The sequence below is a fragment of the Eulemur rufifrons genome, chromosome 28 (genome assembly GCF_041146395.1).
Source record: "Eulemur rufifrons isolate Redbay chromosome 28, OSU_ERuf_1, whole genome shotgun sequence".
NCBI lineage: Eukaryota > Metazoa > Chordata > Mammalia > Primates > Lemuridae > Eulemur > Eulemur rufifrons.
This window is the reverse complement of record NC_091010.1, coordinates 42335640-42357045: the sequence shown is the minus strand read 5'-3', so window position 1 is coordinate 42357045 and position 21406 is coordinate 42335640. Positions and strand designations below refer to the sequence as shown.

Sequence of the window (21406 nt, the reverse complement as noted above, 5' to 3'; positions counted from 1 at the left end):
GGTTTTTTTTTTTAATTGGGCAGCCCCCACACTGCCTCACCAGAATATGTTCAGAGAGACTCCCAAATTGTGGTTTTGAAAACATTTCTCACTTGGTTGCTTCCTTATTTCAGAAACAGGGTGACATTAAGAAAAATCAAATTGAATAAGCAACAGTCATCGTCAAGTAAGCATTTCAGCCTCCTCCTCAATGATAAAAAATTTTAAGTGCTGATAGTTTTTCAAGAGACAAGATTAAATACCATACTGAAATTCTTGAAGCTTGAGCTCTAGCCAGAGGTGAACTTTATTTTGGAAAATCTGAGAAAATAAGCTCCATTAATTCCGAGGCGTGGAAAGTAGGATCCTGAAATACCCCTCACTTCTCCAGACATATTATTTAACCTCACACATTCCTCACAGCAGCTGTTCCAAATCGTTTCCACTTTCCACGGAGGCTCCTAAGCTGTATGGAGAAGATAGGCGCTAGGTGACCTTCCTCGTCCAAGCTCCTCCCATCTCCAAATGCCCCCACGTCTACTCCCGTCAATTATACATGCTTTTAGGATAGCCAACTTTCTTGCCTTCATATTCCCCTTCTCCTAGTCCAAAGCAGAGTTCCTTGTTCATAGGAATACTTCACTAATTAAGATATTAAAAATCACCAGCCATAATAACTCAGCTTGTAATCCTAGCACTTTGGGAGGCTGAGGCAGGAGGATCACTCGAGGACAGAAGTTCGAGACCAATCTGGACGCCATAGTGAGTCCCCATCTCTACAAAAAAGAAAAAAAATTGAAAAAGAAAAAAAGCGAATGATTGAGGCAAACTCAACTTAAACAACATGGATCCTAGATTTCATTGGTAGTCAGACCCTTACTAGAGCCAGTGCCTTGGAATAATAAACCAAGAAAGGGGCACAGCAGAGGGCCCCCTACCGGCTAGTTTTGTACCTGGTCCCACCACTCATTAGCTCTTGGACAAGCTATTAACTTCCCACCGGACCCCATTCCTCAGATGCTTCATCTCTGAAAAGGAGGATAATAAAAATTCCTGCCTCATAGAGTTCTTGGGAGGATTAAATCAGCGAAAGGACTTGGCACAGAAGGCGCCACTTAGTAAGTACTCAAAATAGCTATAATACAAATTGTCATGTATAATCAACGTATCAGACCTCTCAAGGAAGTTTCCATGTTTTCACTCAAGGAAAGAAAACGGCTTATGATGCATCTTTAAGAAAGCGTGCTTGCCTTTGGGTTATATTTCGGGACTTCTCTAGTAGGCCTTTTCAGATGCAATAGAGAAAGAAACATGTTCTAATTTGCCAAGTTTGCAAACTGTTTTCCTAATCTCTTTACGTCATATTCAGGCAAACCTCAGGGTTTTTTTTTTTTTTTCCAATTTTTTTTTCACATGCTGAAGAAGTTCACTGCATCAAGCCTCAGTTTAAAAAAAAAGAAGGAAAGTGGGTGTTGAAGGAGAGGTGGTGGAAATTGTTTCTCAGACCCTTCACCCTGATTTTAAAACTTGTGTCTATCCTGGTGCCAGGAATTCCTGCCCCTCCCTCGTTTCATGATGGAGGCCAGAACACTTGGCCTCTGCTTCTCTTCCTCACGGGCTCTGTGCACGATTCCTTCTCACTTTCCAGTAGAACCTAGCTCAGTGCCTGGCACGGGTAGGGTGTGTTTAACGTCTGTAGAGTTGAGGCGCTGGAATCCTCATGCTCCTTCTTACAAGTGGACTCTAGACAGAGTTGTTTTCTTCTACACTTGTCTGCTCACCTCTTAGAGACCATTTTTATTCTGCTGACTCTAAAGCTTCTGGCTCTGACTCTTCTCAGAATGTAACTCGATCACAAAGATTTCAAGGCAGAATCATTAATACACATTGATTGCTCATAAATTCACTCAGTAAACATTTATTAGGTGCCTCTTGTGTTTTCTTAAAAAGAAAAGCATGTGTTTAGATATAAAAGAACTTGTTTGCTTTTCTTCCCCTCAGATCCTTTAAACTCCATCCAGTGAGGTCACCTTTTTTCTTTTTGATTCTCTAAAATAATGTCTGATTATAGCGACATCTACTGGCAAAATTGAGTTTTACACCAAGGAGGTCGTAAGCACCTAGCCTCAAAGTTATTTTTTGACGATTCTTTTTTCCCTAAGTGTAGTCCAGGCAAACGTCCAGACCAACATTCTTTGATAATGAGAACTACTAAACCACTTCATTAAAATCACTTTCCTGTTAATTATTTCCGAATCTTAAAAGCTTTTCCGTTTGAAATACTACTGCTATCTTTGCTGAAAAATCATAGACCAAGCTGCTGGGCAGCCTCTTAAAAGGACTATATTTAAGAAAGTGCACAGAAGCTTACAAAGATATTGTATTAGAGTAACTCATACTAAATTGAATGGTTGGGAGTCATGACTAAATAAGCATTGCCATTAACTGATGAATTCCAGGGCATTTCAGCTCACAAGTGAATTATTATTTCAAAGTTAATTTGTATGCTCACTTAGAATTTTATTTTACTTATAACACGGTGTTCGGTGGTTAAATTCTCAAGGTATCCATCAGTGAGTCATTTTACACAACATCACTGAAATACTGTGCATTTGCAAAGAAGAAAAGAAAAGCAGGAGGGAATAAGTAAGAAATAATGCTTTTATAATATTAGTGAAGATTTTTTAGAATTGAAAAATGAAGTTTTTTAATAATAAATTTTTAATTACCTTGGATTCTGGAGGAGAAATGACTGTATAATTTTCTAGTTAATCATGTCTGCTGGTGCAACTGAGTTTTATCAGTCAGATGTCTTTGGTTAGATGTCCTCATGGTTGCGGGAGGCTGGGGCAGCTCTAGCATCACCTCCTTACCCCAGCAGGAAACATCTAGCATCACCTCCTTACCCCAGCAGGAAACATTCTTATCTGAAGCCTCATTGTGAGAAGGAAGAATTCTTTCCCACAGGAGTTGCCTGCATACTTTCTTTCATGCCTCATTGGCCAGAATTGGTTTCTTTGCCCCTTTCTAAGCCATTACCATCGATGATTTACAGACTAATTGAAATTCACCTAACTTTAGCCCGTCCCCTCAGGTGGGGCTGGGATCACCCTCCCCCAGCACACAGCTTGAGTACTTCAACCACATGGGGGCGATACAAGCAAGAAAAAGGGAGGAAGACGGACTTGGTTAAGCAGCCAGTAGCGTCTAGTACACTTGAGGGGTGAATGGGAGGGGAGGAAAACGAGACAGGTGTGGGTCTCTAGAAACCTAGGTTTGATGGGAAAAGCCAGGATGACAACAAAAGGGAAATTTTGGAGTTAGAGAAGGTTTGTTTGATTTTGTTTGGTTTGAAGATGGAAGAGGACTGAACCTATTTGTAAATAGAAGCAGGGTCAGTAGAAATAAAGACTTTCAAGGCGGGGCGAGGTGGCTCACACCTGTAATCCTAGCACTCTGGGAGGCCGAGGTGGGCGGATTGTTTGAGCTCAGGAGTTCGAGACCAGCCTGAGCAAGAGCGAGACCCTGTCTCTACTAAAAATAGAAATTATATGGACAGCTAATATATATATATATAGAAAAATTAGCCGGGCATGGTGGCACATGCCTGTAGTCCCAGCGACTTGGGAGGCTGAGGCAGGAGGATCGCTTGAGCCCAGGAGTTTGAGGTTGCTGTGAGCTAAGCTGATGCCACGGCACTCTAGCCTTGGCAACAGAGACTCTGTCTCAAATATATATATAGAGAGAGAGAGAGAGAGAATTACTTTCTATTACAATTGAAATTTCTTTCTCAGTAGCAGGTTCTGATTTTTAAACATTTTTCTTGTTGACTTTGTCTAGATTTGGGGGACTATCCATGACATTATTGGGAAAATTCATAAAATATGATTAAGGTCAGTATAATAGAGAATAGCATTATATTGATGTTAATTTCCTGATTTTGCAAATTTTACTGTGGTTGTTGAGGGAATGTCCTTTTAAAGGATATATACACTGCAGAATTTTAGGAGTGTGATGGTTAATTTTATGTGTCAACTCGGCTAGGCTGTGGCACTCAGTTAGGTCAAACACCAAATGTTGATGGATAGGTTTTATTAAGATGTGATTAACATTTAACTCAGTAGACTTTGAGTAAAGCAGATTACCTCCATAATGTTGGTGGGCCTCATACAATCAGCTGAAGGCTTTAAGAACAAAGACTGAGGTTTCCTGAAGAAGGAATTCTCCTCCAAACTGCAACATAGAAACCCTGCTTGAATTTCCAGCCTGCTGTCCTGTGGAATTCAGACTCAAGACTGCAACATTAACTTCTACCTGAATTTCCAGCTTGCCCTATGAATTCCCGATCTGCCAGTCCTCACGATTCCATAAGCCAATTCCATAAAATACAGTACGTAAGCCTGCCTTCCTCCTCCTCCTCCTTCTCACTTCTTTCTCATACACACACACACACACACACACACACGTTTGTTTCTCTGGGGCAGCCTGATTGATACAGGAGTAAATGGCATCATGTTTTCAATCTATTCTCAAATATTGACTCTTGGGGAATCTGGGTGAAAGGTAATGGGAATTCTTTACATAATTCTTACAGTGTTTCTATAATTCTGAAATTATGTCAAATAAAAAGTTAAAAAAAAAAGGCAAAGTTTATTTGTAAGCCAGTTTGGAACAGAGCTTTTCTCTTACACAGAAGCATATAAACTTGGCTTTGTTCCCAAGGTAGCCGACAAAGCCCCATTTAACACATAACGAGGTTGAAATACTGTGCCCTCCCAAGGGGCTTAAATAGGAAGAAAGCAAGACTGTTTTAATAGTGATTCAACCAGAAGGGAAAACATTAAAACTGAATAACATATTTTAATTCATCTTTACTTGGGTGGAAAAACTATTGCACAGTTGTTTAATATTAAATTGCCAGTGTGAAACATTGGGAGAAAAACAACAGTGGAGTGAAGAAAGCACGGTTAATAAAGAAGAAGAAACAAGTTCTCGGGTGTCCCTAGAGAGGAAGGGAAGGGAGTTTAAGGAAGGTTTTGTTTGATTTAGTTTAATCAGAAGAAATCTGAGTATATTTATATGCTAAGGGGCTAGAGCTAGCGTTGAGCAAGTAGTTGAAATTATACCAGGAGAAACAAATGGGATCTTAAGCAGTTTTTTTTTTAATTTTATGGACCACTAAAACGTTTTAAAAATAACCAACTGGAGGACCAATATACAGTTGTTAACTTTTATATTTACTGAGTGAAGACATTGAAAAAAAACACACACACAAAGCCACCCAAATAATGGCTATCCACTTTTACCATTATTGATAAATAAGGGTAAACACTAAATACAGAAAAGGAATAATGTGAACACTAAATAAATTTAGCATGGTGTTCTCATTTCATTGAGGACTGTTTACATGTTTATATGGACTCTAGGTTTTTGGGTTAGGGCTAGCTGAATACTTACAAGCAGCTGTGTCTCCCCTGGTATTCCAGGCAAAGCTCTCCAGAGAGGGATGCTCCAACCCTGTGGGTGGTCACACATCCCATCTCCTCCACTGTGACCCTGGGTCTTGCGCTGAGCTAACTTTGCTTTTTCCCCATCGTCTATCTGGTTAGCCCTGGCCTGGCTCCAGACTCCAGTTCCTCCACCTCCCAAGGGCAACCTTACAGGTGGGACCTGTGGCACCCACCTCCACTCACTTTATTGAAAGCACATGTTTATCTGCCAAGTTTAGGATTATTTTTATATTGCCAACTCTGCGCTTTGTTAATTTTCAAACTCACTTACCTCTTTCTGGTTAACATAGCTTCACCTTGTTCATCACATCACTGTTGCTTTTCAAAGAATTATTTGGCTGGGGAAATTTATTAGCACCTATTTCTGCTTTTCTAATTAATGTGTAAGATGCCTCTTGTCTTCACAAGGAATGGCTGGTTTGGCTACACACCTTACTGCTGGGATTGGTGCCATTCTTCTGAGCTTCGTTTAGGCTCTCTCCTGATCTACAACCTTTGGGGTGAAGTCCAAGGCAATCCACCTTCTCGTAATAAAGAAAAACCACTGTAACCCCTAAATCTATTGATATGTTTTTTTTTTAATGTAAAAAAATAAAAGGGCTCCTGGCCTGGATAGGACTTATTCAATAAATGTTAGTGTCCTTTCCAAGTAAAAATTCTTTTGGTTCTGTGGAAAGGCAGACATTTGAATCAGGGCCAGGCAATGCTTTCTGGAATTTTGGAGGATATAGTCCTATTAAGCAGCTCAAATTCAGTTCTGTCTTTTGTATTTTCTTCAATCATGGAACATGTGGAAATTTGTGTATGATCTGTAGACTGGATGAGACAAAAGAGGAGACAACAGAAGTCAGTAAGGTGAGCCAGGGTGATGGCCCAGATTAACGCAAGAAACCTCTCTCTGTGCACGTACGTACATATCTCAGTCCTTGTATCTTTCTCTCTCCCCTTCACTCCTTTTCTTTCTCCCTTATCAAGTAATCTTTCAGTTTTTGTTCCAATTTTATTTTTTATTTTATTTTTTGACTAGGTTACATATCCACATGGCTCAAACATCAAAAGATATAAAAGGAGATTCGGGAAAAGCCTCTCACCTCGCCCTTCAGCTGCCAAAGGCAGTGTTAACAGTTTCTCATGCATTCTCCTGCAATATTCTGTTTACCCCTTTTTATACAAATAAGCATATACTTTACACCATGTATTTTCACTTAACAGTCTTGGAGATTATTCCATATGCATGCATGGAAAGCTTCCTTGCTCTTCCTTATTTTTTAATTGCTTTATATTTTATTTTGTGTATGTACCATGACTTACTTAGCCAGTTATGTTTTTTTGCTATTATAAATAAGGCTGCAATGAATAATCTTGAACATGTCATTTTGTACATAAACAACTACATCCATAATATAAATTCCTGAAAAGGAATTTCTGGGTGAAAAAGTGTGTGCATTTGTAAATTTTATAGGTGTTGCCAAAGTGCCCTTCATAGAAGTTGTACCCATGCATACAGGCTGCAAAAGATCAAAGTTTTCTGACTTTTCTAAAATGTGTGTACAAAGGAATGAAAGCATATAAACAGGAAGTAACGGAGACAACTTTCTAAGTCCTTGTGGCCATGGGCCAATTAGAGTGTTTGTTGCTCCTCTGCTCTTTGGGGCAGATAATTTGGGACTCTTATATAGATTTAGAGTTGCTTAACTTCACAATTCTAAACTGAAGCACCACATTAAAGATGTTTCTAATTTATAAACTGTTATTTAGCTGTGTTTCAGACTGTCAGAAAATCATGAAGAAGTCAGTCAATAGGTTTAATCTTTATTTTTTAAGGTTTCAAATTCAATAAATATATCTATTAAAGTATACGTTTTTAATATATCTATTGCCCAGCTAATTTTTTTCTTATTTTTTGTAGAGATGGGGTCTTGGTATATTGCCCAGGCTGGTCTCAAACTCCTGGCCTCAAGAGATCCTCCTGCTTTGGCCTCCCAAAGTGCTGGGATTTACAGGCGTGAGCCACCATGCTTGGCTTCTTAAACATTATTGAAGACTCCAAAGAGCTTTTTTTTATGTGAGTTATATAGATATTTGACATAGTTAAAAGCACAGCTGAATTTTCAAAAACTTTATTTAAAAAATAATTCCATTATATGTTAACATAAATGACATTTTTATGAAAATAACTATTTTCCAAAAAACTTAGTGAGAAGAATGGAAATGATATATATTATTGCAAACCTGGCTTAATGGATCGCAGCTGGATTCTCCTATCTGCTTAGGCATTCAAGCTGTGGCAATATCCCATGTCTTTTAGGCTTTGGAAAACACCATTGTCAACTCATGAGAGAATGAGCATGAAATAGTCTAATGACATTTTTTGTATTATTATTAAAATAGTTTTGACATTGGGAATACCTGAAATGGTCTTAGGACTTTTAGAGGTCTCTAAACCACACTTTGAGAACAGTTGGTTTAGATAAACCTTATTATATTTTTAATTTTTATCCCCTATACATTTAATTTTTGCCAACTTTACCTGTCACAGGAAGAGAGAAGCCCATGAAAATGTACTACTTTTTGTTGATTTTTGTAAGTTTTGAAGTGTTTTGCTTTATGTAACTGTGATTATGTGTAATTTGCTACATACATATTCAAGACTGTTATAGCTTTGATATTTTTTATTTTTTAGTGGCGTAAAAACAACATTGTTTTGTTTTTCTCACAAATCTGCAATTTGAGCAGAGCTCAGGATGTGGGAGGGAGGGCTTGCTTCTGCCCCCTTCATCATCAGCTGGGGCAGCTCACCTGAGGCTTGGAGGATCCGTTCCCAGCGTGAGTACTCATGTGGCTAGGAAGCTGGTCCTGGCTGTCAGCTGGGAGTGCAGATGGGGCCAAGGGCTGGGGACCTCAGTTCCTCTCCATGTGGGCCTCTCCATGTGGCCCAGGCTTCCTCAAAGCAATGTGGCTAGGTTCCAAAGGGGAGTAGCACAAGAGAGAAAAGGTTAGTCCATTCTGAGTGAGGCTATTGCTTTGAATTCAGTTCTAATATTAACATGCTAACACACCTGCTAACCCAAATACAGTTACGTTATTAGTTTCTGTCTCTCTGGTATGTTTTTGGCACATAAAGCTTAATTTTCAAATCATGGTCAAGTATACTTGGAACACCTGTAAGAATGATCAGGTATTTATATCCTCAGGTACAGGCCTCCTGGCCAGCAGTACACCCCTTTGGCCTTGGCCTTTTGGTGTTCTGGACCATGGCATGGTACCTTGATGCTTTGCTATTCACCTGAACACATTTTCTCCAGCCCAATCTACTTCTGCTCAAATGTGTTTGTTTATTTATTTATTTATTTATTTATTTTTTAGGCTAGTCAAGTTGAAGCAGTGAGAGTGGAGAATCAAATATAGTTTTGTTTTCCTGACCACACCCTGGCAACTATCACAAATCTGGATTACTTTTTTCCTTGATGGTTAGGCTTGCTGATATTAATCACAGATGATTTCTAGAGTCACGAAAGTTTAGTAGAAAAACTCCAGCTCTTTGCCCTAGTGGTGACTAATTCCTGAACCCAGTGGAACCTTTGCCTGTATACTGGGCTTCTGTGGTGCATTTCCTGTCCTACCTTGATACCAGATACGTCTGCTCCTTACCCTCCTGCTATAAAGCCCCACCTCCCAATTTCCGGGAGACGATGGGCAGTGCCAAGGTTCATGGGCTGTGAATTGATTCTCCAAGTCCAGCTCCAAACTTAGTGTTCAAATAGGCTAAAACTTGGATCTGTCTCTGTGGATCAGAGCATCCTTGATGAGGCATCTTGCAGCATATTAGGTCAATAAGATAGCTGTATTAGATTTGACGTAAGGCACCAAGGGACCACAGAAAAGTGTGCTTGCAGTAGTATCCAGGCTTCATATGTCCAGCCTATACCCTAATAACCAAATTCTAATGATCACTACTGACCTAGATTCATAAAAACCTAGATCAGAGGCCAAGATGTCATCAAGGACATCTGGCTCTCCTCCCACTAGAATACTCTCAAGAAGACTAATTATGCTTATGGGGGGAACAGATAAGAGACTAGAAGAATCATGCCAAGCATAGAGAATAGTGCATGGGAAACACACAGAGAATCAGGTCTATTCCCCAAGTCAGAGCCAAGTGTGACACCCACTTAAGACCAGAGCTAGAGCCAGAACTGGAAACTGGCAACAGCTGTGCATAAGAGAAAGGGACTGGTGACCTTTGGCAGCCCTGCTTAAGATCAGCCAAGAAATGAAAGCTGTCCAACAAGAGAATTCTGTGCTAGCAGGAGGGGGCCAAATGAAGTTTACATTCTGAAAGATGTGTTCCTACAGTTCCTGGTGAGGCTGCTCAGGAGTAAGGACCCTGGGGTAGGCATCATTTTGAGGAGAGTGAATACTCAATTCTACAGTATTGACCATGGTTCAATAGGTAATGCTTTTATCCTTCTTTATGGTCTACAAGTCCTTCCATGGCACTCATCTGTAAGATGGATTAGGCAAGTAATATGATTCTATTTAACAAAGGAGAAAAATAGGCTCTGGTACATTAAGTGACTTGCCCAGCTGGAAAGTGATAAAGCCACACTAGATCTTCGGGCTCCTAATCCAATGGTCTATGCACTCTTCCAACATGGATTGTGTGGGTGGGAGAAGCTGGAGACTGGAAACAACAAAAGCTAAAGCTGAGCCATTGGCGGCCAACAGGCCTTAGGGGGCAAATGAGAGGATGGCAAGGGAAACAGAGGAAGGGCTCTATTGGCAAATGTGGGAGTTAGCGAGAAGACCGATCCGAGTATCAAATTTGTTTTGGGATGTGGGAATCAGGCGGGAGAAGTAGGAATACAGCCAGATGGATAATCTCGATGAGATGTGGTGTGTAACAGGCATCACTGTGGTTTTATGAAAACCAGAGTAGCAATGAGAGCAGAACTTTGGGAAGATTAATCTGACACTGAGACAAAAAATCAGAGTAAAAGAGTGAGTCTAGAAGCAGGTAACTCCAGCAAGATACTGTTGTGGTAATACAGGTGTGAGGTGGTAAGTCTTAAGACTCAGAAGGCGGCGGTGGAAAAGGCGAGGAAAGAATGACTCCACAGACAGTAAGACAGACACTCCAGGATTTAGTAACAGATGAGCTATGGGAACAAAAAGTACAGAGTTCAAAGCCACTCCAAGCTCTGAGGGGCTAGAAGAATGAAGGCCTCACTGAAACAGAAAATTAGTGCCTTTATTTTGGGAGGTTTGATTTGATGTGACAGTATAGTAGGGACAGACAAACAGTTTAAACCTTGAGATTACATCGCAGCTGAATGGCTAGAGGTCAGTCTCCTACAGAAAATAAATTTTGAAACACACGGTTGAAAGGGAAATAAATTACATAAGACATTTGTTATAATCATAAAAACCAGCCTATAACTTTTTCATATTACTTTATTAGTACTTATAAAATAAAAAGAATTTATGAAAATATTTTACTTTTCAAGATATAGAAACTACAATCTTTGCAAAATATACACACCCATAATTGTTACAAAACATATCTTTGTATGCACCTTGGACATTACAAGTGTTTAAGAATCATACCCTGTAAGAGTTGAGAGAAGAAACATTTTCTCCGACCTCAGTCATATATCGTGACATTCAAGTATTTAAGCCACGCTATTGAAATAAAATGTATGTTTAGTGTATAGGCCCAAAGGCATTTAACTTTCAAGGCCCCAAATGTTCTCTCATTGTGCAAGGTAAAGAACTGGGAGAGGGCTCCCTGAGAGTTAATTCACCTTAGGTAGCTCATGTAGTGGTTTACTTGCCATACTTTATCATGGAACTAGGGGAGGGAAGATGGCCATGGAAATCCAACTCAGGCAGGTCTCCTCCTATCAACCCTACCTAGGGAGTATGGCTCCTACAACACAATTTCTAAAATGCTTTTGAGTTTGAAAATGCTCTGAGTCTATAATTATCTAAGATACATGCAGAATGATGCTTTACCAAGCATAAATTCTATTATCGTAAATTAGGTTAAATCATGACAGAGATGACTCACCTAAATAGACTTCATTTAGGATTTGTCAGGTGGAAAGCATTTTATAAAATCAGCAAGCCAAAACTTCCCCCTTGGAACTACTGGAAAAGATTCTTTCTCACCAAGGCAGAAATCGCAAACACCAAGTTCCTCTTTGCTTTGGAAAAATTGTGACGAGGAGATGGGAAATAGCCTAGAACCTTTCAACTCTGCAGGCTTAAGATAATAATAGATACTATGTCTGACACAGCAAGAGAGTTGGAGGCCATTACAGCCTCACCAGTAACGGGTCTTTGTGACAAAGAACCATTTGCATAACAGTCCCTAAGTCCTGACTAACCTCCCAAGCTTTCCTAGATATTAAATTCTATCTGCAGAGTGTTGGCCTGATGAAGTTCCAGATATAAAATGTGTTGTTTGAATTCATGATGAGTATCATGGTGCAGCACCAACATTTAACATCATGCTGATATACCAGAATAGTGACTTTTTTCCTATAAGAAACTATGAAAGTCAATCAAACATGGATTCATAGGTCTTTACATTTCATGTATAACACCAAGCACTATTACATATAATTTCATAATAAAAACTTTAATAGCAGTCTTGTACTTTAAAAACTATTTTTAAAACACAGTCCAAAGTCCTCTAAGTATCTGATTTAGAGGGTAAGGGAGGTATCTATTAGGGTGCACCACATGAAACTATGGTTTTTGTAAATTAAAATGGTAAAATCTTGGCAATTTCATATGGTTCAACCTAATAAGATCCTGAGAAAATTTTATTTGGCATCACACTATAAATTCAAAGAGAATTTATAGAAAATCACATTTCTAGTGAAGAGAAAACACTTCGGGATGGAAATGTGCACACTGGTCATGCCAAGATTTCTCCTTGTGATTCAAAGATCTGAAATCTTGGAATGTTAAGAAAAAATAACATTAGTGCGGTTTCGAAAAAAACAGAGGACAATTAAAATTATAGAATGATAACTACAATAGCTAATACCTCTGAAACAGAAAATTACTAGCCAAATTTGGTGATTTAAAAACTTTTTTTTAGAGGTTATATAATAAAAATTCCAGCATTAAAATGAAAAGGCACGAATGAGTTAAAAGTATGATAATCATTTATAAAATCCTTGAAAATAAGGCCAATTCTTTTGTATTATTAACAGCATTAAGTAGGCACCTATCCCAAGTTTCAGCTTTGGCCTCCTAAATGGAATTATGTTGCAAATGAATTATCAACATAATACTAATTATAGCAGCATTATCAATAAGATTCTTAGGCTTTACAATGTTAAAAGAATATCTAAAATTTCCTCCCCACTCATATCCCATTGGTACCAAAAAGACACTTAAAAAATTACTAGTCATAAAAATTTTTGGTTTTTCTTCACACATTGTGCTCTCCTCCTCTCACCAATGCCACCCCAACAAGAAACAAACCAAAACCAAAACAAAAGCTACCCTCAAAAATTGCTAGACCAAATAGACTAGCTATTCTTAGCTAATTAAAGACATACCATATTCAAAAATGGCACTTTATTTATGAAATTTATTAAATATAATCAAAGTAAATGCAGATTTCCCAGGTGTGTATGCATGTGTAGTGTGTCTGAATTGGGTGAGGGTATACTTGAAAAAATATGTATTGCAGCAATGATGCTTCATTTGGAACTGTCGTACCATCTATGAATGGCTGCTCCAATACTACTGGCTACTAGGCAGATAGCACCACCCACCGTCCACCACGATGGTACATCATTAAAGATAATAATCTGGAAGATAAAAGCAAAGACTACATCCATTGTCCTCATTACTGCTACTGGCCCTGCTTTTTCTATTTGAAGTCCTTTTGTGAGAAATACCTGAGCCGACAAACCAAGTCCACCAATTAATATGAGATATAGCCTGTCCAACCCACAGTAAGGCAGACTCCATTCTCCTAATATAAAGAGGGCGATGGTGCTTCCAACGAGGCCAATTATTACATAATACCAAATGCTCAAAAAGTAGTCCACAGATTTTCCCATTTTTCTTAGGATAACTAGAGTCATTCCAGCAAACACGGCATGTCCAATCGCTGCGAATGTTCCCTTGAGATGGACGGAATAGCCTTCTTCCATCCCTGAAGAGCTGGAACCAAACAGAAATGGTGGTCTCACGATAAGGATCACTCCAGTGATTGAGCACAGGGTGAAAAAAGCATCCCACGGGCTATATTTTTCCTTGAGAAATATCCACGCAAATATGGATGTAAATACTGGACTACTAAACGTGATAACTGTGGCATCAGCGAGGGGCATTGTCTGGAAAGCATAGTATATAAGGATCATGGCGGTAGAACCAAGGACTCCTCTGAGAATGAGGAAAATTCGTTGACCTTTTGGGCCAATAAACCCAGTTCTGTAAATTCAAATGAAGAAATGCATATTAAATGAAATTGATATTTGTTTTTAAATTACAACTTTTAATTAAACATTATTTTAAAAGTACTAAATGCTAAAAAAGAATAGAAAATTATAGTATCTACAACTGAATATTATATACCTTTTTTTTTTTTTTTTTGTTGAGACAGAGTCTCACTTTGTTGCCCAGGCTAGAGTGAGTGCCGTGGCGTCAGCCTAGCTCACAGCAACCTCAAACTCCTGGGCTCAAGCGATCCTACTGCCTCAGCCTCCCGAGTAGCTGGGACTACAGGCATGCGCCACTATGCCCGGCTAATTTTTTCTATATAGATTTTTAGGTGTCCATATAATGTCTTTCTATTTTTAGTAGAGACGGGGTCTCGCTCAGGCTGGTCTCGAACTCCTGACCTTGAGCAATCCACCCGCCTCGGCCTCCCAGAGTGCTAGGATTACAGGCGTGAGCCACCACGCCCGGCCTGAATATTATATACCTTTTAAAAAATTTTCCAAGTATAGCTAATGACATTAAAGTGTTCACAGTAAAAGCAAAACTATTACAAGAGAACTATATAAACAGCATAACTTTAATACAATATAGATATTATTTTCCCCATCTATATGTATATTTATGCTTACAAAAAAGGCAAAAAGGAAAATAAACTAAATGTTAATGGTTATACCTTAATAGGTAAACTCACAGGTAATTTTTCTTCTTTATATTTATTTTGTCCAAATTTTCTATGATGAACATGTTTCATTTTTACAATAAATACAATTTCAAGATTTAGCTGTCCTGTATAAGGAAACTTGGTCCTGGCTAATGCACATTCTCAATCTCATGAGTTTTTCTATAAAAGTTGAAACAATGCTAAATTTTGTTTTAGCCATTGAATGTGAGACTACTTTTCATTATTCTCATGAAGAAGAAGTTAAAACACACTGAAAAAGAACATGTATTGTTTAGAAAAGTATAATTACTGCTACTCACAATTTTTCAATTAAATATTTAACTAAACACCTACTCTGTATAAGTTCCTGGCTAGGTGCAACCCGCTGATCTGTGCCAGGGCCGGACTTCATTAGGGTATCATCTAGGCCTGACATGGACACCCCTGGAGTTAGAAATGAAAGTGTGGTCACATTTGGCCCTTACTTTGAAAAGCTAAGAGTCTTCTATGATAGTGAAACATAAAATGGGTCAAAACAGATTAGGACCAAGGATTTTAAGAAAATTTTTCTAGTGTCCTTCCTCTGACAATACTTTTCCAAAATAGGGGAGATGATTACAGATTATGTTAGCATCAGTGTTTTGTTGCCACCCTTAGAAACTTCTAAAATCTTACCATCATTTCCTAAAATATTGTGGTTTGTCCACACTTACATAGGAATTTCTGACATTACTCTTAGCAGATTTTCACTTTTTCCACCAAATCCTCAGGATATCGAATGCAACTATTCTAAGAGAATCCCATGTTATGAGATACAAGGAGACTTTGGTGGCAAGTGACTAAAGCTTTTAATTTGGGATTTAAGCTTCCTTGCCCAAAGAGAAAAAGAACCAGGATGCCACAGGGACCCAACTGGTCTCCCTGCCAAGGTTCTAAGTATATTGGTGTGTGTGTAGGTTATAATGGTAGGGGGAGGCATAATTTTAACCTGGGGAAGGCGGAGGGCTGCATAGGGAAGGAGAAGAGGAACTGGGTGAGGAGCTAACGGTCAGAAGGGAGTAGAGATCGTTTTCATACATTGTTACATTCTACACAAAGCACTCTCCCCTATGATAAATGTCATATGACCCTTGCAACCATCATGCAGGGTAGAGGACAGAAAGTATCATGCCTTTCCGTTTGCAGATGAGGAAACTGAATATGAAAGTAGTTAAAAAGGCCTTGATCAAGGTTACCCTATCATGTTCTAGGGAAGACCTAAATATTATTACCATAACCTTCAGTTTGCTCTGGTAAGAGAACAGCCTGTTCTACTTAAAGAAACCTCTGATGCTAAGAGACACTACTACTTTTCATTTACTTTTTTTCTTCCAAATACTAGTTATGCCAAAGGAAAGAAGGGAGGGTGGTACAAGATGGGGGAAATTATACAAAGAAAGCTCTGTGTTCATAACAAGGGGTTGTGAATAACTAAATCTCTTTCTCCCCCTTTTTTGGGCATGTGGTTTGTGTTTACGGTAGAATCTTCTGTCAGTGAACCTTTGTGACTTTTCACTGACCAGAGCCAAGGGGTATAGGAACTGGTAAATCTATGAGATAAAGTAGATACTGTAGAGTAAACGATTTAGGCAGGTCAAAAGATTTACACACATTTATTAATATCTTCTACTTTTCAGTTAAGAAATACTTACTTTCTGTAAATTAAGCAAGGGATAACAATTAGCATTTGGAACACACATCGAAATGCACTAATCTCTACAGCATGGACGTCTTGCACTTTTTTAACAAATAAAGAGGTCAATGAGAAAAGGAAGGCAGACAATAATGTGTAAAGCAAGCCAAGTCCAGGACAGGGTGCTTTCTTCTTGGCTTCTGAAAAAGATTAAATTCTGGTTAGTCCTTGCTTCCAAGTGTACGTTTTATCATTTTCACTTAGAAATTGAGAAAAACGGAACAGTGTCAAAGGCCAACAGACTACAACTATTACCTCCTAAGCGTATCCCTGCTCTGGACTGGTACCATTTTCCCCATGAATTACGAAGAACCATCATCATCAAGGGCGACAATTTACACCTGCATTTTTTAAATGCTGTTTTGCCCTATAAAATGGATTTCCTTTGGTTCACTGAAGAATCATCCCTCACTTAGTACAAGTCAAGAAGTAGAAAGCTTGCCAAGACAGCAAATCTTTGAGAAAGAGAGAAATCTTTAAGAAACACTTAAGAGATGGCAAGTGAAAAATACTTCCAAATGATAATATCTTATACTATCTCACTGGCGAAAGTGAAGAAAGTGTTCTTTTCTGGAAAACAGGTTGTTAAAACTGTCTAGTTATTTGTTGATTATCTGACTTCCTCCACATGCCCCCAGGGCTGGGAGCTCAGTTGTTCTTGTCCATGCCTGGCATTTGTTACATATGAAATGTAACAAATACTCGATGAATGAAAGAATATGAGAACTTCATGGAAAGACTCAAAAGCCTAACACTACTGGCACCAGCATAATCTGGGAAGGCTTTCCATTTTGTTATTTTGAACTGTTAATCAAATCTGTATTTTAACTTTTCATGGTTCATGATTTATCTTCTCATTTAGGGCACAAACTCCTTGAGAGCAGGGGCCAAGTCAGCTACCTCTCTGGCTCTAAAGTGCTTTGCACAGGGCAGCCATCTAATCCCTACTTCTTGGCTTGATCTGAAGCAGGAAACTGCTTTCTCCAGGGGATCAAGTATTCAATCCATTAATGACAATCTGCATGAGTTTAAACCTTGGTTCAGTCACTTCTTATGTCTTAGTTTCCTAGATAGGACTAGAACCTGCTTTCAATCTTACTCCCGTCATTCAGCAGAGAGCAAAACTGGCCAGGGTAGGCTGAGAACTCCCTAAAAGACAGGCCACACACTGAGAAATATATATTTTCTTTTTGGAAACTAACACACAAAAAAGGAGAGGAAAAGAAGGAAACGCAACTGGTCCTCATCAGTTAAGAGCACAGCAGAACTTAAGGGTATGTGGACAGGAGCAATTTATAGGAAAACTAGAATTATCATTCCAATCTGGGGAGTCCTAGTGTGTTACTCAGCTATAAAACAGTATTGCATAATAATGTTTTTTTTAAATGCCCTTCTCTGATAAATGTAAATACCAGATAATACATTTCAGCATCTTCATGTCAGTTAGACACCTTTGCCTACAAGTGACTGCAAATCACTGCAAAAGTATGACTATGCACAACCTGGGGCATTCTACAGCCTGGCCTTTGTTGTCAAAGATGCCATTCTCATCAGAGGTCTCCGCCTCTTCCTAGGTGCACAGCTGATGAGACTGCTTTGGAGCTAGCAGTCTTCATTCTGTCGTAAGTGCCAGAATCCTCCACATTCTGTTCTGTACCTATGTGCTCAGATCCTGCCGGAAAGAACTACATATACCCACTCAGCCTATGAGAAGGAAGCTTTTGAAGACTTTCATGTTAAGCACCACAAAATACATGCCTAGACTGTGGTTAGCCTTAGAGTTTGGCCTCTGAAATTTCAGGATTCAGGTCCAAATAAAACAGTTTTTCCTAGGGGAAAAAAAAAAAAAAACAACCCATGTATATATAAAACCTCCACCCTCAGACAGAACAGAACAAGATCAAGGACAGAAAACATCTCCCTGGTCTATGTTTAAGTATCCTTTCCAACCTAAACTTAATTTTTCTCCAGGAATATTTTAACTTAGTATGATATTTTAACCTTTTTTTTTTAACCTACTTCCCGGGATGGATTTTAACTCTTTTAAAACACAGTTTTACACCCTTGGCCCTGATGAGCTTTTCCCTTAAAACACACAAGTATTTTCTTGCCTATAAATGCTTAAGGCTCATGCTTGCAGAATGGGAGAGGGCAGCAGTTAGAAGACCTAGCTGAATCTGATTATTTCTTAATGAGGGTGAGGACTGGTTCTACTTAGGCAAACTTCAGTCTCTTACTGGATAATAATTTCAATTCTCTCTGTCAGTGGAGATGAGCAAGAGATGAGCATAATCCAAAGAGGCATTTGCTTATGTTCCATGTTTACATCTCACTGCAAGAATATCTAGTAACTTGGCCACTCTAAATAACTCAAATTAAGTAAGTGTAGTTTCCTGACTTAGACAAAAAACTGAAAAATTACTCAGCTTCTCTATCCTCTGCTTTAAGCTGTTAATTCACAGTGTGGTCGGGAATGAGAATCACCTGAGTAATTTTTAAAAATTCAATTCCCAAGCCCCACCTGAGACCCACTGAAAAAGAATCTCTGTAACTCTAAAAAAGCTCCTCTGGTCTGAAAACCATGGCTATACTAGAACACTAACTCTTCTCAGGAGTGTGTGAGAGACAGGCCTAAGAGAAGTCTCAGCTTTAGTCCAAGATCCACAGTCCCTGAATAAAATAAATACATGTCTTAGGATAGCTGTACGCTGTCAGTTAAGGTCATCCAAGAATGTAAGAAAAATGGGTAACAACCTGAACTTGAAAATGAGCTTTGTTTTAATAACCAGTTAGAACAGAGGCTAAAATGATACTGTCACAAAGTTCGATAACAACAGTATAATAGTTCAGTGTTTTTATGGCAATCTTCTTTTCAAAATATTATTATTATTACTTTTCTTTTTTTTTGAGACAGAGTCTCGCTCTGTAGCCCTGGGTAGAGTGCAGTGGTGTCATTATAGCTCACTGCAACCTCAAACTCCTGGGTTTAAGTGATCCTTCTGCCTCAGCCTTCTGAGTAGCTGGGACTACAGGCACACATCACAACGCCTGGCTAATTTTTCTGTTTTTAGTAGAGCTCAGGCTGGTCTCGAACTCCTGAGCTCAAGCAATCCTCCCACCTCAGCCTCCCAGAGTGCTAGGATTGATTACAGGCATGAATCACCACACCTGGGCCAAAATATTATCTAATCAACTTACAATAACTAAGTCTTATTGTTAGCAATTTTCTTTCAAGTTAAAACACCCCGCAGGATTCTTAGGTGCACTCACTCACATAGGTTTGTCATTTTGCCATGCACTGAGTACACAGTATTCCTCTTTGGTTCACAAAAAAGGGAAACTTTTAAGAGTCTGCATGGACTGACTCAGTATTACACCAGAATGACATTCAGCCACGGGTTGACAGGTGAGAAACTGACCTCTTTGAAGGCTGCATGTCTGGTCAGTCTAGCTTGGGGTAACCCCTGCTCCAGGGCACTAGCCCCTGCATAAATGATAAGAAATCTGATAAGTTCTGTTTACATTTAGGACAAAAATAGAGCAAGAATCATCTTCCCAGGGTTTGTCTTTCTAAATTGGGGAAAGTGCATGCAGGGAGGAGGGAAATGTGGGGCGAGGTGACAGGCACAGAATTCCAGGGTCACACTTAGGGGAGGCAGCTCAGAGGATGAGGGTATAGACTGTAACTTTGTCTTAAAAGGAGAGCTGCCTATTTCGCTCTACTTTCAGGAGGCTGCTCCAGGTGGGTGGTCGATTGCAAGGAGGAACGTGCTTGAAGTAGCACTCGTGGGCAGTGGAAAGGGCTCTGAGCCGGGTCTCTGAAGCTGGAATCCTAACCGTGGTACTGCGTGGACCTGCGCCCCAGCTCACCCACACAAGCCAGACCTTGGAGGAAATAAAACAAACAAAACCCACAAAGCCCTCACCTTCCTTGGCCTCACTTTCCTCACTTGAGGGGGCTGAACAAGATCAAGGGTTCTTCATACGGGTTCCCCGGCTTTGGGGACTGGACCGTGAACCCCTTAACAAGGTATGGCTTCGTATGCAACTGTTGCTAAAAAGTCCTCGTAGCCCCAAAAGGCTAAGAACCAGTGGTTCCTCTTATCGCTGCCTTTCCAAGATTCTAAGACTCTGGGACAAACATTTTTCTAGACTCGATGCTTTTCAACTTCCTCTTCGGAGAGCACTGTTAACTACCGAGACCAGTTTTCCTGATCTTCCTCTCAACCTCTGCCCGACTGCGGGACAGCCCTCTCTCGCTGACCCCCCACCTACGACCTCGGGGAGGGCACACCAAACTGCAATCTGACTCCACAGTCCTGCCCACAGCACTAATAACAGAAGTGGCCTTAGAATCCCCAAAGGATTGCAAACACGATCAGAAACTTTCTCCCGTCCTGGCGCCGGCGGGGGCGCCGGGGACTTTTGCTTTGCAGCTCCCCCGGTGACTGCTCGAGGGTTTTCCCGAGCGCAGCGCAGGGTGGAGGATAGGGGCGCGGTGGGCACTGCGCCCCGGCTGCGGGGACCCCAGCCCGCCGGCGCCCGCCCGGCCCCTGCAGCGAGACCCGCGCACTCACCCCGCTCCGCGCGCGAGCCGCACGGTGAGGACGGGCAGAGCCAGCACCTGCCGCGGCCGGGCGCCCCCGCTGTCTCGGCGGCCGCCGGCGCCTCACTCGCGCCCGGGGGTGCATCGTCGGTCAGCAGTAACACGGGCTCCCCCGGCTCGGCAGCCCCGGCGCTGTCCTCGGGCCGCATCTCGCGACCCGCGCTCTCCCCGCGGCCGGCGCGGCGTCTGGCACCAGCAGCAGCCGCTCAGCTGCCCAGCTCTTCCGGCGGGCGCCGGCGCCCCTGCGCGTGCGCGCGGCCCTCCTCTCCCCGCGCCTCCCCCCCACGGGCCGCGCTCCGGCTCGCGGTCCTCCTACCTAGCACGAGCGGAGCCTCCTACCCGCGGAGGACCGGCCGCCTCCCTCGTCAGGCCGTGGTGCCCACAGACGGCCTGAAGGCGTCCACCCCTCTGCTGCGGTCAGGCTAGACGGGCCAGCGGCTTGGAGCCAC

The 21406-nt window shown here is 40.7% G+C and overlaps 1 protein-coding gene across 3 annotated transcripts; it reads right to left on the bottom strand.

Annotated features, from left to right (window-relative positions):
* Window positions 1-13063: 13063 nt before the first annotated feature.
* On the bottom strand, window positions 13064-21187 carry SLC35G1 (solute carrier family 35 member G1). 3 transcript variants are annotated; one of them, XM_069460391.1, is made up of 3 exons: window positions 20929-21187; window positions 16311-16491; window positions 13064-13949 (listed from the first exon to the last, which is right to left on the bottom strand). In XM_069460391.1, exons 1-3 carry the CDS (start codon window positions 21104-21106, stop codon window positions 13211-13213), a joined length of 1098 nt encoding a protein of 365 aa, XP_069316492.1. In that variant the 5' UTR covers window positions 21107-21187; the 3' UTR covers window positions 13064-13210. The 3 variants fall into 3 exon arrangements, with proteins under 3 accessions (XP_069316492.1, XP_069316493.1, XP_069316494.1); XM_069460392.1 differs by having other exon boundaries at window positions 16311-16488; XM_069460393.1 differs by having other exon boundaries at window positions 20980-21187.
* Window positions 21188-21406: the final 219 nt, after the last annotated feature.

What these genes read in the sequence shown, in the direction of transcription:
- SLC35G1 (XM_069460391.1), bottom strand. Translation starts at nt 21,106, where the DNA reads ATGCGGCCCGAGGACAGCGCCGGGGCTGCCGAGCCGGGGGAGCCCGTG. An exon ending in CGGCTCGCGCGCGGAGCGGG is followed by an intron (nt 16,492 to 20,928) that starts GTGAGTGCGCGG and finishes AATCTTTTTCAG; the next exon opens with AAGCCAAGAAGAAAGCACCC. An exon ending in CCTTGCTTAATTTACAGAAA is followed by an intron (nt 13,950 to 16,310) that starts GTAAGTATTTCT and finishes TTGAATTTACAG; the next exon opens with AACTGGGTTTATTGGCCCAA.